The 14788-nt window shown below is 45.2% G+C and overlaps 1 protein-coding gene across 2 annotated transcripts in view; it reads left to right on the top strand.

Moving 5' to 3' along the window:
* Positions 1 to 14788, top strand: part of Rtkn2 (rhotekin 2) — a 62318-nt gene that overhangs the window by 25295 nt on the left and 22235 nt on the right. For both annotated transcript variants that reach the window (XM_059282193.1, XM_059282194.1), the window contains exon 6: positions 2314 to 2511. In XM_059282193.1, coding sequence (XP_059138176.1) covers positions 2314 to 2511 — 198 coding nt within the window. The remainder of the gene's footprint in view (positions 1 to 2313; positions 2512 to 14788) is intronic.

Raw genomic sequence — 14788 nt, 5'->3', positions numbered from 1 at the left:
GAAACTGCTCACGTGGAGTCGGTAGCCCGTCCTTTGCCGTGGCCATTGACACTTGAGACTTCAGAGGCCTGCTTTCGCCGGTCACGTAACACTGACAGGACCATGACAGATAGCATCTGTGGCTTCTGTGCGAGTGTCTTGGAGTAACTGTGTAGGACAAAGCAACATGTCACCCTGGGCTATTAGCAGCAACACAGGCCGCTTCACAAGTTGTGTCTAAGCCAAAGGAATTTAGTTATGTCCCACCTCAGGAACCGAGCTATTGTATAATTTAGGCTCCAGTGTATTTCCTTCATTATTTCTATATCTTTATTTCTATTTTCAGATGTTGCTAATGACATTTTGTTTCTTGCCAAAGCTATCCCACTCACTCACTAATTGGCCCCTTTCTTCACATCACTCTGCTATTGTTTGTCTTTTACCACAAAGACAAAAGTTAGATGGACTCCCCTCCCCCACCGCAGGAAGAACAATACAAATGACTTGGAAGACAACATATGATTTATTGGAGGGTTTTTTTTTTGTATAAATATTTTAAATTGGCCTAAAAATAGCTGCTGACAAATGTTCTAAATGTTAAAAAATGTGCTTTTTGTTATGATGCTTGTTTTTAATAAGTCTTCAATATTTATGAATCTCTGGTTTTCTTCTAAATATTGACATTTGTTACTCATTACCAGGAATACTGTATGTTTAGAAGTTGCCAAGTAAGAAACTATAAAAATAACTGGAAGTTGGTCCTTGGCTCTCTCCAAACTGTAGATTGGCCATTTGAATTGTAAACCCCGTGATTGACTCCTTTCTGTCTTCAGGTCTTGTCTTGAGGTCCCATCTGCAGATGGAGGCGGTCCTTAAGTGTGTTCTGCTCTTTCCGGAACAACACAGTGGGTTTCTGTGCACATGGCAGTTCATTGTGCCTAGAAAGTGGGAAGCCGGTCTTTGTGCTCGCTAAACCATAGCGTTTCTATTGAGTTCTTTATCTGTTGATTTCCTTTGTGTGCATGTTTGTGTGTGTGTATGTGGGGGGGGTGGTGAGGGGACCGTTGTGCAATGGAGCGGGGTGTGGAGGTCAAAGGACACTTCCAGGGAGACCTTAGCCTTTTACCTGGTGTGAGCCAGGATCTGGTTTTTACTGGTCGCTGTTGCATGTACCAAACAGGCTGGCCGGTGGGCTTCTGGGGATTCTCCTGTGTCTGCCTCCGGTCTTACTGCAGGAGTGCTGGAATTATAGACATGGGCCACCACATCTGATGTATGGGCTTGGGGACCCAAACTAAGGCCCTTATGCTTGTTAAGCAAGTACCTACCCACCGAACCATCTCCCTGGCCAAACTGGAGAATTTCTGAATAGGTTTTAATCAACGCCTGTCGGGTCCCTTCTACTTGGAGGCTCGGTACTTCATCAAGGCAGTGCCTGCCCTCCGGGAGCCCATGCTTTTCAAGTACACCCCGTAATCTTGGTTTCTGCGGTCCTTTCCCTCTCTGTAACCAATCAGTGAGATGTTGATAGCTGTTGGCGACAGTGAGGCAGTGGATCGACTGTCTGGGTATGAAGACAAATGGGAATTTGAGGTCCCATGGATTCTGTTCAGGAGGGATAGTTGTTTCAGGAAATTACAGATATAATATAAATTCTTTAAAAATTTTGATGGGAAAGGACTGTGAAGGAAAAAAACAGTAGGATCGGAGAGTTTTACTCTTTATATTTTTTTCAGTATTACGCCTGTGTGTGTTGGCTCAACTGGAGTAAAGGGCTTGCTTGTTTGCGTGTGTTGTGTGTGTGCACACACACGTTCTTGTGTGTGTGCCTTGAATGTGTGTGGGGGTGTTCATGCTCATATGTGCATAAGTGTCTGGAGGCCAGAGGACAACTTTGGGCCCTGTCTACTGTGTTTTTAAAGACAGTCTCTTGCTGGCCTAGAGAGCTCATTGATTAGGTTAGGCTGCCTGACCTGGAGACCCCGGGGATCTTCCTGACTCCACCTCCCTAGCCACTGTGCTTGGCTTTTTTTTTTTTTTTTTTTTTTGGATGTGTTCTGGGGAGTGAACTCAGGTACTCATGGTTGCTTGGCAAGTATTTCACCAAAAAAAAATCATTCCCCAAGTCTCCAAGACTCTGGTTTAGGAGCTAACAGCCCTAAAAGTTACAGTGACCCTCTAAAGCTGTTCAGAAACTAAATAAACGTGGAAACTGTGTCTCCTCACGTATGTCTTAAAGGCCGGTGTTTGAATGTTGTAAAAAACGTCTAAGGCGTTGCAGTTTTATCTTCTCCTGAATCCGACTCGCAGCATTCTGACGGCTCTCGTTCTCAGCCCCGACGCCGGACCAGACTTCCGGATCAAGGTGGAGGTGTACAGCTGCGGCGCCACCGAGGACTCCAACTTCACCAACACCCCCAGAAAGCTGGCTAAAAAGTTGAAGACGTCCATCAGTAAAGCCGCCGGAAGGAAGATAAGCTCGGCGCTTCAGGAAGAGAACCCGGAGGCGTGCTGGCTCGTCAGCTCCGTCGCGTAAGCGTCCTAATGTAGCGGGTGCGGCATTTTCAGAGGACCGCCTTTAGACGTGAGTTTGCGTTTTCAGCGGGGCAACATCCTGAAACAGAAGGAAACCACGCTCGCGTGGTATTGACCCAGCTGAGATGCCCTTAGCCCCTTCCTTCGAAGGATGGAAGTCAGGTGACCTGCTCTGTAGTTGTGTGGAATTCCACATCTACCAGAAAGACCAAGTGTTTTCCTCCAAAGGGGCCTGTGTTTGCCAAGTAGCTGCTTCCTGAAGGTCTGCTAATTGGATTTCTATATGTGTGCCATTTTTTTAAATGTTTTATCCCTTTAACAAACCAATACAATATTGGTATCACATTTAACAATTTTAAAAGTAAGTCCTTGTGTAACCTCATAGTCTGTACTCAAATTGTACAGTCCTGAAGAAGTCCCTTTGAGGTGTGTTGGTTCAAATCGGGAGCAAATGAAGGCGGTAATGACACATTTGAGTGAGTCTAAATTTTAGGCTTATTTTAGTCGTTACAATTCCATCCACCGGTTTTCCTTGGCCTTATTTATGGAGGAGACCTGGTAGGGTGCCTGTGTTTGTCATCTAGCCGATTGTGTCTCTGTGCTCTTGTTAAAACATTTCCCTGGCTCCCGTGTTTCCTATCCCCTTGTGATAGATCTGAGGGACTGGTTGGATCAGGTTCTCCTTGGGGCTCTGATGCTTTCTCTCTTTAGATGAACTTGGACTGTGTTTTCCCATCAGGAGGCCCTGCCCCATGTGTGAGTTCGGGAGTTTCCAGCCTGATGTGTCCACTATGAAGCTGGCTACCTGTCCTCTAGTTGATGCTTTTAGTGGCCGTTGCCCATGGCTCATGGTTTTGTTGGAGATTATAATGCCATGGCTCCCTACACGTGCTCTGCATTTCTTCTTTTTAATTGCTTCTTCGAGAGTTTCATGCAATGTGTTTGATCACACTGGTCCTCTGTCCTCTTCTCCAATTCTCCCCAGATCCATCCCCCACTTCCTACCCACCCAACTCTGTGTGTCCGGCCCCTCCCCAAACCCTTCAAGAGCGATCCCTGCTGCCCCAGTATTCTTGGCTGTGTGGATCATGGTTGATTTACCAGGGAATACAGCCTTAGAGAATGCTGTCTTTCTCTTTGCCAGCAGCTAACAATGTCCAGTAGCTCCATGGCTAGTGGTGGGCTGTGTGTCCCACTTCGCTCTCCGTGCTGGGATTTGGTCTGGCTTGGGCTTACACGCGTGCACAACCACTGTGAGTTCATGTGAGTGGCTGCCCTGCTGGGCCCCTGATGTTCCCTCGTGGTCATCTGCCGCCTCTGGCTCTTGGATGCTTTTCACCCTGTCTTCCACAGTGATCCCTGAGCCTTGAGAGTGGGAGATACAGTGTCGATGTTCCACTGCTCTGTGTTTCTCCCAGAGAAAGAAGGCAATGCCTTCACCAGTCCTCTGGCTGCCACGGCAAGCAAGTCAGTGGAGAGGGGAGAGAAGAACAAAAGGACTCTTACACTTCACCAAGTTCTAGATCCAAGTGTGGGCTGGTCACAAGCCTGTTTTATTGGAGCTCTCGAGTTTTTGCACCTTGGTGTTTTCTCGTGTGGTAGTCCGAATTCTCTGTCCTCTGTCACGGGAGGCCTTCAGAATGACCCATGCATCCTTTCACCGAGCTGACCTTTGGAAGTGTCCTTGCTGCGTGCTGCAGCCGGCTGTTCCTTGTTCATTGTGTTGTTTCCTGCTGAGCCCGGAACCAGCATTTCTGCCCAGAGCCCGGACTTCCCTTGTGCAATTTCTTTAAACATTGTATTTTTCCTCCACAGTTTTGTGTCTGTGTTTCATTGGGAAGGCGTTGACTCGGCCACATTCCTGGAATTTTTTGTGTGTGTGTGTGTGGCTAATAGAGCTGGCTCTTCAGCATGTCCAGAAGGGTCTCTCATTACCGACATGAGATATTCTAAGTGTTGATCCTGGAAGCCTCAGTCATCAAGATGTAGCTAAGAACTCTTCCCATGCCAGGTGTCCTGATGGCTTTCCACTGTGTTGTTTTGATGTCTTTTGTTTGTTTTGTTTTTGTTTTTTCAAGACAGGTAGCCCTGGCTGTCCTGGAACTTGCTCTGCAGACCAGGCTGGCCTGGAACGCTGAGATCCACCTGCCTCTGTCTCCTGAGCACTGGGATTAAAGGCATGTGCCTCCATCGCCTAGCTTGTTTTGATGGTTTTGATAGAGGCTGGAACTAAGAACTAAGAACTGTGCTGTATGCCGTGACTGACTGCCCAAGTGTCTAATGGGTAACACTGTTAACACTAGGTGTTTGCAGTATAATACTAGGTGTTTGATCATAGTTCATTCAGATTTACCAAAATGTCATCTATAAGTCATTAAAATTGCTTTTATGATCCATGAATAAATTCATCTTAATTTGAGGTCTAAAAACAGTCCCCAAAAATTCTCTCTAACACAGATGTTAAAACAGAGGCACGGGGCTTTTGTTTTTCTTCCTTGAGATATGTATTTACATCGAGATCCTGTCGAGGGTTTGCTGGACCAGGTTTTAATTCCATCATAAGGTATTTGTGTTTGTTACTTTTCTGTTGCTGTGCTAATACACTGTGACTGAGGTGATTTGTAGAAGGAAAAGTTTATTTGGGCTTACGGTTCCATGGAGTTAGAGTTCATGATGGCAGAGCAAAGACAGGCAGGCAGGATCAGGAAGCTGAGAGTTTACATCTCAAAGTGCAAGCCCAAAGCAGAGAAAGTGTACTGGGAACTGCGCAAGGCTTTGAAACCTCAAAGCTCACCACCACCCCCACCCCATGACTGGCAAGCTTCAACAAAGCCACACATCCAGAGTCTCCTCAAACAGACACACCAACTGAGCACAAATCATTCAAATGCTGGAGACTATGGGGGGCATCTCATTCAGACTGCCACAGTAGTAGAAGCATTTCTTATTTATAGAGATTATGTAATTCAGCTTTCAGATCAGGATACCTTAGAATGGAAAGAGACCGTGGCGGTAATTACCTCATTCAGCAGTTACATGTCCAAAGAGCAACATTGCCTAAGAACTGTCAGAACCACTAGGGTCTTCCAGCTGCACCTGCATGCTGCATTTCCCCTGGGCCCTTGTCTCCTCCCCTGGAAGGCAGAGGTGCTTAGCCCCGCCCCTTGTTCTCAGGAACATTTGGGGAGTTTCCGACATCCTGAAATCAAGTGACAATAATGAACAGAATTCTAAACACTTGAAAACTGTCATTTGACAATGAGTAACTTAATTTTTTATTCTGTCACTTACTACTTGTGTGACCCAAGGCAGATTAATATACTCTTCGCCCTGCCCCACACGAAGAGAAAAATGATAATAATGCAATAATGTCTAATTCTATAGTATCATTATGAAATTCAATGAGCTAATTCTTGGACTTTGTATATGGTAGGTATTTAATAACTGTACCTTTACGTTATTGTTACTGTTTTTTTCCAGGGTTTTGTTTTTTGTTTTTTGTTTGTTTGTTTTTTTCTGAGTTCTTGCAGAAGCACTACAGTTAGAACCTTGACACGGGACCATGTAGTGCAGATGTGCTTTCATGTTCAGCCCCCTTTGTAATTTCGTAGAAGATAATGTAGACGAGGCTGGACCCTCTGTCAGGCCTGCATTTCTCTGTGAAGCATGGCAGTTTTCCTCGTGGTCTCCTATTTGTCAGATTGCTGCTCAGAAGGACAAGTGTCTTCCTCTTGATTCTTCTAGTCACATTTGGCTCCACGATTTGCCCCTAAATTCAAATGCTAAGGTTTTTTTTTGTTTTTTTGTTTGTTTGTTTTTATAGAAGTGTTTCAGGAAACTGATTATTTTATACCACTAAAAATCTGTCAACAGATGCGATAATACCACTGATTGCATTTTACCCAGCCATGTTCTCTGAGTACCAGCATTTTCTTGGCCTTCAGGTTTGAATAAAGAGTGTGCTGGCTCACATACAGCCCACAACAACTCTAAACATTCACTTTGGTACTTGGTAGGAGTTTGTGAATAGCATTGGTATTCAGAGAGCGTAACAGAATATATTTTTGCTTTTCTAATACAGATCAAGTTCAGTGTTGAGACTCCCACTGCAGGGCTTATTTAGTCTTTAACCAAAATGAGTGCATATAAAATAGTATGTATCTAGGAGATGGTATGTGACCAAATATAGCTATTTTTTTCTTGACAAGAATGCATTTTTTTCTGACAGCCATCTAAGTAGTCTTTATTTTTCATATTACTTGACCCCTCCCCCAAATATTATAGCAATCAGCCTACTTGATAGAAAAAATGTAGCTGATTAAACTTTTGGGAACTCAGTATTAGGGTTGGCGCAAAGGAATGTTTTAGAAACAAAATGTTAGCCTGACTAGAATGCTTTAAAAGTGAAGTCATTGTTGGTTTGGAAGATGCCCATGTAATTAGTCATGGGCTAAAAATGAAGCGACTTCAAATACCATCATAAAATGGTATTGTTGGGCTTCAAGAAGACAGTGAACATTTTTGGTAATTTTTAGTATGTTCCCTGTTGTGACTCATTTTCTCTTTTTATCTGTGGGATTTAGGCTTGATGAAATCTCTTTAGCTAGATCTTGCCAGTTCCTCTAACAGCTGAATTAACTCTTTTATGCTTATTGGTAACCAGGACAGTATTCTTTGTTGTTTAAGCACACTTAAAACAAAAATTCCATCAAAACCTGTAGTATCATTTGTGACATTTTAATTGACTAAAAGGCAAACTAAATTAAAAAAAAAAAAAAAAAAAAAAAAAAAACAAGCTACTCAAGGGAAGAGATGGCTTCCAAATTAAGAGCACTGGTGTTCTTTAAGGCCAACGCTTGTCTGTGACATCAGTTCCATGGCACGTGACGTCTTCTGGCCACTGAGGGTGCCGCGCGCGCGCGCACACACACACACACACATTGCACAGATGTACCTGCAGGCAAAACACACGCATATAAACTAAAGAGAAATACCCCAAGAAGGCACCGTGCCGCCCCCTAAATCAGAATGCAGGTCTAAACCAATGCTCCTAACACATCCCCAGCATGAATGGGGCCTTTGCGGTTTGAAACAACACTGTTAAAAAGTTTGACGGTGTGGAAGGTAAGATGGTTTCTAAATTTCACTGAGGAATCACTCAGCATCCACATAGAACTGGCCTCGGAAAAGACCACGCAGCAGCTAAGTCCTGAGGGCCCTTGGGCTTCAGAGCTTGCCAGTCACTCAGGATTCTTGCATGTGGTCACTGTGTTTTTGTTTTCTTTGAAAAGAGCCCTTTAATTTTAAGCTAGTTGTCCATGAGACATAAAGACAGCCTGGCATAGTGGGACCCCCGGCCTTAGCCGCCAGCGAGTCAGTTAGGTTCTCTGAACTCCATGCGCTTCATTTGCAAAGGTGAGTCAAAAGTATCTGCCCTGCTCACCCCGAGCCCAGAGATGCTGTCTCCCGGGGTCTTCAAGGAAAGGAAGTGGTCATGGTTCTGCCGTTCTTCCCAAGTAGGCATAGCCCTGAGATCTCTGCCAGCCATTGATGTGCAGAGGTGGTTTTCAGCTGCCACCACTTAACCACCCCAACCATGTCACTGGGAAAGTGGCCCGAGCTTCAGGACTAGAATCTAGAGAATGTTGTCGTGTTCACCTGCTCTGGAGAGGATGCTGTGTGCGTCTGCGCGGATGTCTTCCTCCCAGGCTCTTAAGCTCCTCCCTGTGCTGTGTTCACACTTCTGCTTAGGCTCCACCCCCAGCCTTCCTCCGAAGTCACCTGGTAGTTAACCAATTATCTTCCCTGGCCATATCATCTGTTGGCTACATTCTAGCGTACCCATGTTAGAGGGGATTATTTATTAGCGCCTTTCTTTTTCATATTGTTCTTTTTAGATGTGCCCTTCCTAGGACCTGGAGGGTAGTGTTGTGTGTATTTACCTTTTAGTACTTGGGGAAGGAGATTCTTGGGTTGGATCGTGTTTTAAAGCCTGTGCTGGTTAGTTTTGTTGTTATTGTTTGTTTGTTTGTTTTTTGTTTTGTTGTTGTTGTTTTTCTTGTCAACTGGCCACAAGCTAGGGTCATCTAAGAAGAATGAACCCCAGTTGAGGAAATACCTTCATCAGATTGGCTTGTAAGCAAGTCTGTGGGGTGTTTTCTTGATTAATGATTAATGTGGGAGGACCCAGCCCAATGTGGGTGGTGCCACCCCTAGGCAAGTAGTCCTGGGGTATATAAGAAAGCAGACTGAGTGAGCCATGTGGATTAAGCCAGTAAGTAGGCCTCTTTCCAGGCTCCTACTGTGACATCTTTCATGACTGACCCTAGCTGTAAGATGAATAAACCCTTTCCTCTTCAAGTCCCCTTTCCCGTGGTGTTTGTCACAGCATCAGAAAACAACCTAACCAATACAAAGCCTAAGAAAATAATTTAAGCCTGCAATTCAGTCTTTGTATAAATTTTTGCCTAATCTACCATTGCCCCAATGCTCCAAGTGAGCACAGATGCATGGGAGCTCTCGGCACCATGGGGCAGATCTCTAGTTCCTGTAGTCTCTCACTTTACCTCCTAAAGGATTTTGCAGAATTTGCTTTCTTCCCTAACCCAAAAGATCTCTCCATTTCTTGCTCAGAGCTCATCCTTGTGTTCCAAATGCTGTGGGTACTCTTGACCATCACTGAATTTGCATGCCCTTGCCCCATCCGATCCACCGCCCACTTCACTTGCCTCTGTATGTCTAGGGCTCATCTGCTTGAGTACTAGATCCCACTGGACCTGTCTTCTCAGTGACTGGGACACTCCCTTCCCACTTCCTGCCTCCCTGGGCTGTAGTTACAAGTTTTCCTGTGTCCTGCCTGGTCTGCAGCTGCTCAGACCCCAATAAACACACAGAGGCTTATATTAATTACGAACTCTATGGCCATTAGCTCAGGCTTATTACTGCCTGGCTCTTACACTTAAATTAACCCATAATTCTTATTTATGTTTAGCCATGTGGCTTTGTACCTTTTCTCAGTTCTGCCTTGGCATTTTGCTTCCTCTGTGTCTGGCTGGTGACTCCTCACTCAGCCTTCCTCGTCCTAGAATTCTCCTTATCTGCTTGCCCCACCGATACTTCCTGCCTGGCTACTGGCCAATCAGCATTTTATTTATCAACCAGTCAGAGCAACATATTCACAGCATACAGAATGACATCCCACAGCATTAGTGACTGCCCCTTGCCTGCCTCCTTTGCTCATTGCTTGTCAACTCAGTCCAAAACATTGTATTTGATCATCAGCCTCTATTTGGTTTTCTAACTTTCATTAAATTTCATCTCGTACCTGAAATTCCCAAACGTGGATGCTCGGTGTCGTCTGCCTCTAGACTCAACACCTGCCTGCCTGCCCAATAACGGGCACTTAAATTGAATTACTCCAAACTCGATTCCATATCCAGTCCTCCTTCAGTCTGTCCCGTTTCAGGTAATGATTCCCTTTTCCTAGTGGTTTGAACACACAGCCTTGACGAGAGCTGTGTTCACACTGACTCAGCTTGGAGAAGGCATGAGGAATGTCACCTCCTTCTGCCCTGTCCCAGTTAATGCTTCTGTTTTCACTTTCGTCCCCGAGGTCTGTCCTCCACACAACAGCCACAGGGACCACTTCATTCTGGTAGAACTCAGACCATAGCAGCAGCCTCTATCTGAAACCCACCAATCTCCAGGTGTCACTCGGAGAACAATTTGGTGTCTTTATGCTGCACTCCTGTGAGGGCTGTGTGTACTCCTGCCCCTCGCTGGCCCATTGGACATTGGTGTCACTGCGCTTCTCCCTCACTGCTGGGAATGTCTTTCTGTATGCTGGGAATGTGTTGCTCTGATGGATTGATAAATAAAATGCTGATTGGCCAGTAGCCAGGCAGGAAGTATAGTATAGGTGGGATAAGCATAGAGGAGAATTCTGGGGAGCAGAAGGCTGAGTCAGGAGATGCTGCCAGCAGCCGTCGCCATAAGAAGCAAGATGTAAGGATACCGGTAATCCACAAGCCACGTGGCAAGGTATAGATTTATAGAAATGTGTTAATTTAAGATGTAAGATCCAGTTAGCAAGAAGCCTGAGTCATTAGGCCACATAGTTTTAATTAATATAAGTCTCTGTGTGTTTACTTGGGTTCAAGCAGCTGTAGGACTGGCAGGTAAGAGAGATTTGTCCTGACCACGGGCCAGGTGGGACATAGGAAAACGTCAGCTACACTTCACTACAGTCCAGCACCTCTTGGGTGTTTGAGCCACGCCTGACCTGTGCTTCCATGGCCCTTCCTACTCTGGCCATTCCTCCTTGCGCCCATTCAGGTCTCTGCACAAGCTTAGCTTGTACATGAGGAGCCTCCTCTCTGCTCACCTGAGGTAACCTCTTTTCACCTTAATCCTCCTCCTGTGCCTCAGTTAGCCTCAACTGCCTGATACAATTACGTATTTTTTCAGTTTTCCCTTGCTTGTAAGAGAGCACGCCTCCACCCTTCACTGCTTACTGTCGTAGCCTCAGTGACAAACTCAGACAGCTCTACTTCATTGACAGCAATCTTTTTCCAAGAGACAGCACATTCTGCATTCAATCATTGATAGGAAGTCTGTTTCTTTTTCTTTCACAAGGGAAAATGATATTGCTTTATCAATTTAAAACACTTATAGTTTTCAAAAGATGTACTCGCATAAAACAAATGAGCATCCAGGGAGAATGCTTTATATTATACCTTGTTACCACACAGCTGGCATCGTATTAACAGGCAGCTTTGTGTGCTCTTAGCTCTCTCCTTGTGATTGTGGTCTTCGGCTACTTTGATTTGTTCTCCAGTCTTCTCCAGTGCTTCCTTAATTTTGCAGGGGTAACAGGGGACTCACATAGATGTTAGGGGAAAGTAAGAGCTAATTAGGAAAGGCTCTGTGGAAACGTGCGTAGTGTGAGTCAGTGCTAGCAGAGGGTAGCCCACATGGAGCAGAGGATAGCTCACACAGAGCATGAGAGGTTAGTGGCCTCAGTGGCGATATGATTCTCAGTGACCTTGTGCAAAAATGTGCAGGTTTGACGTCCCTGCAGCTGCTCAGAATAGCTGAAACTGTGTTCATGCCTCACTCTGTTGAAAGGGTCAAGTTGAAATATGAAAATAAAGATAGGAGTTTTCCTACATAAACATTAACCAGTAGCACTGTGTGTTTGGAAGTTGTTCTGATCAGTCAAAGTAAGGATTATACAGTGAGAAACCAAGAGAGGGGCTGGAGCAAAGGCTCAGTGGTTCAGAGCACTGGCTACTCTTCCAGAGGACCTGGGTTCAATGCCTAGCACCCACATGACTGCTCACAGCCATCTGCAGCTCTAGCTCCAGGAGATCTGATGCCCTCTTCTGGCCTCCATGGGCACCAGGCACAGACATACATGCAGGCAAAACACTCACGCATGTGAAACTTAAAACATAATTTTTTTTCAAAAGAAATTTCGCTGGAAAACGTTCTCTGGAACATCCTTTTATTTTAGAGGAGGTGCATATGTCCCCGTACGCCTGCTGTGTGCATATTTTATATTGTAGAGATTCCATAAAACAATGCCTACATGCTTGCTAACTGTGTGCATATTTTTATTATAGAGATCCCATTAAAGATTTAGTGGGAGGTAAGTTTGTAAAACATCACCTGGCACAGTGAATGAGAATTCCCATCAGACCTCTCTTTTCCCCAGAGTTGGCCTGTGTCTGGGTGCACACGTGTACCTTTAACACACTTGCCGATGTTTGGAGAGAAAAATAATAAAACCATAGAAACTCATAAAATTAAGGTTACTAGCATAGAAAAATACAGTTGTTATTTGTGAACAGGTGTTTTTTTTTTTTTGGTCCTTTTTTGGGCATTGAAATTAGGCCTCACACACACAAAGTGGTAAGTACTTTGCCACTAAGCTACACAACCCCAGCCCTGAATTCAATATTTATAACCATTAGCTAGCAAGATACAAATTCCATCTCCACAATGTCTAAGAATTCCGGCAAGTGTGCTATAGTGAGTAGTGAGATGTGACAGTCTACACTGCGGGTAGAAACTCCAGACCTTTCAAGTGCACGACCGGAAGGCGATTGTGTTTGTCAGACAAAGCCAGCAGGAAATAAAGTGGTAAAGGCAGATGCTAACAGTGCACACATGCACAGGGAGCAGAAGCCGGCAAGGACGATGCTCCACTTTAATTTGTATTGAGGTGTTTTAAGAGGAGATTAAAAGAGAGGGAGCTCAGAGTCGTGGAAGTGGAAATGTCAGACAGCCACAAGGAGAGTCCTGAGTGGGTCTGGGTGCAGCTTACCTGGTCTTACCAGCTGGGACATCAACAAGTTAGGCTGGCCGAACAGACTGGGAGACGGGGACCCACCTGTCCTTAGAGGTGGGCTGAGACCAACGTGAAGTTCTTCATGCAGCCTTGAGTTTTCTCAGCCTCAGACCGTGAGCTCTTAGAATATTGGTGTTGAGTTCTGCATAGGCCCAGGTTGAGGCCCAGTTCAGTAGAAGGCTCAGAGAAGCCTGGCTAGGGTTTGGTCAAGGTGGTCTCTGTCAGAGATTGCCCTCGGAAGTCCATGGAGTTCTGGGTCTCACTGCCCTTCTCTCAACTTGCCATGATTTCCCCTGCCTCATAGACTTCAACGCACCCTTCCTCTAGGGCTCATGTAGCCTAGTGTCTTCTGAGCTCTACCTGCGTTTCCAGCCTCAGGCTGCCCCATGAGTACCGGCCACATGTCTGCTTCCATTTCTGCTTTATAGCTGTTTGCCCAGCTCTCCCTGCACAGGCCATGTCTCCTCAGAGTGTCAAATCATCTGCTCAGCCAGATCTGGAGTGTCTGTGTGTGTGCTCCATACACTTGTCACAGTCAGAGGTCAATACTGAGTGTCTTCCTTGACCACTCTTCACCTCATTTGGGGGTCTGTCCCTCAACCTGGAGCTCATCCATCCCGTTAGCATGGCTGGCCAATGACCTCCAGGGATCCACCCATCTCTACCACCCAGTGTTGAGAGTACAGACATGTGCCCCTTGATTTTTACATGGGTCCTCATGCTGGCAAGCTAAGTCATTTACCTCCTGAGCCATCTCACCAGCCCTGAGATCTCTTTGTGACTGCCCAAGTGCCACTTCCTCAGAGACACTTTCTCTAACTTACCTTCTTAGCATGGCACTTCTCACCCACTTTGTTCCTTTCGTAGAAAAGGTTTCATCACCACTAGAAGTTGCTGGTATTTCATATATTTGTGTTTGTTGCTATGTACTCCTTTTTCCCTCCTGCCCATACCGGAATATAATGCTGGATCTTATTTACAACTGAATGCCCGTCACCTAGCACACGACTTAGCACATTATAGGGATTATGTAAATGGGTTTCTAACAAATGGAGACCCTTCATTAAAACATTTGTGTTACAAAAAGCTTACAGATTTTATTGCCAAAATATAAAGTGATAAAGATGCTAAATTGGTTAGTAACGTGTACGGACTCTAAAATCTGTCATCCATGATACAAATTTGAGGATGGGGAGACTCTGAGATAGGTCTCACTATGGAGTCCAGGATCACAGTCTTTTGGCTCTGCCTCCAAAGTGCTGGTATGATAGGGCATGCCACCATGTGTGTCTTGTATGACTAAACTTTTTCGTTTTTATTATGGCAGATTGTATGTGACTTAAATGGACTGTTTTTAACAGTTTTTAAGAACACAGTTCAGGGGTATAAAGTATGTTTGCTTTGCTGTTCTGAACGACCATCCCCAGCACCTGTCTCTATAACTTTCTCATCTTCCCGAGCTGAAATTCTGCACCCTTTCAGCACTGACACCCCCAACCCCCTTTCCCTACTCACACCCACTGTTCTACTTCCTAAGGATTTGACTGCTTCCAGTGCTTGGTGTGAGAGAAATCATAGAGATTTGTCCTTCTGTGGCAGAAATACTTCATTTAACATAGTGTTTTCAGGGGTCATCCATGTTGTATGTAGGATGTGTCAGAATTCGCTTCCTTTTGAAGGGTGGATAATCCTTTACAATGTGTGGATAGGTGATTGGTAGATAGATTGATAGGTAGGTAGGTAGATGACATTTATCCATTTCTAGATGGAAATTGGCCAGCGGTTTGGATAGAGAACATGCAGAAGAGGGAGAAGGCAGGGACTAGAGTTTGAGCTCTCTTGGTTCCGGGACAAGAAAAGTGTCTCCAGCCAAAAAGCAAGGTCTGCTAGTAGCCACTCAGCCTCTCTGAGCTAGCAGGTGTT

This window comes from Peromyscus eremicus, chromosome 16_21 (genome assembly GCF_949786415.1).
Source record: "Peromyscus eremicus chromosome 16_21, PerEre_H2_v1, whole genome shotgun sequence".
Classification (NCBI taxonomy): domain Eukaryota; kingdom Metazoa; phylum Chordata; class Mammalia; order Rodentia; family Cricetidae; genus Peromyscus; species Peromyscus eremicus.
The sequence above is the reverse complement of the archived record's forward strand: the minus strand, read 5'-3'. Positions and strand labels throughout refer to the sequence as shown.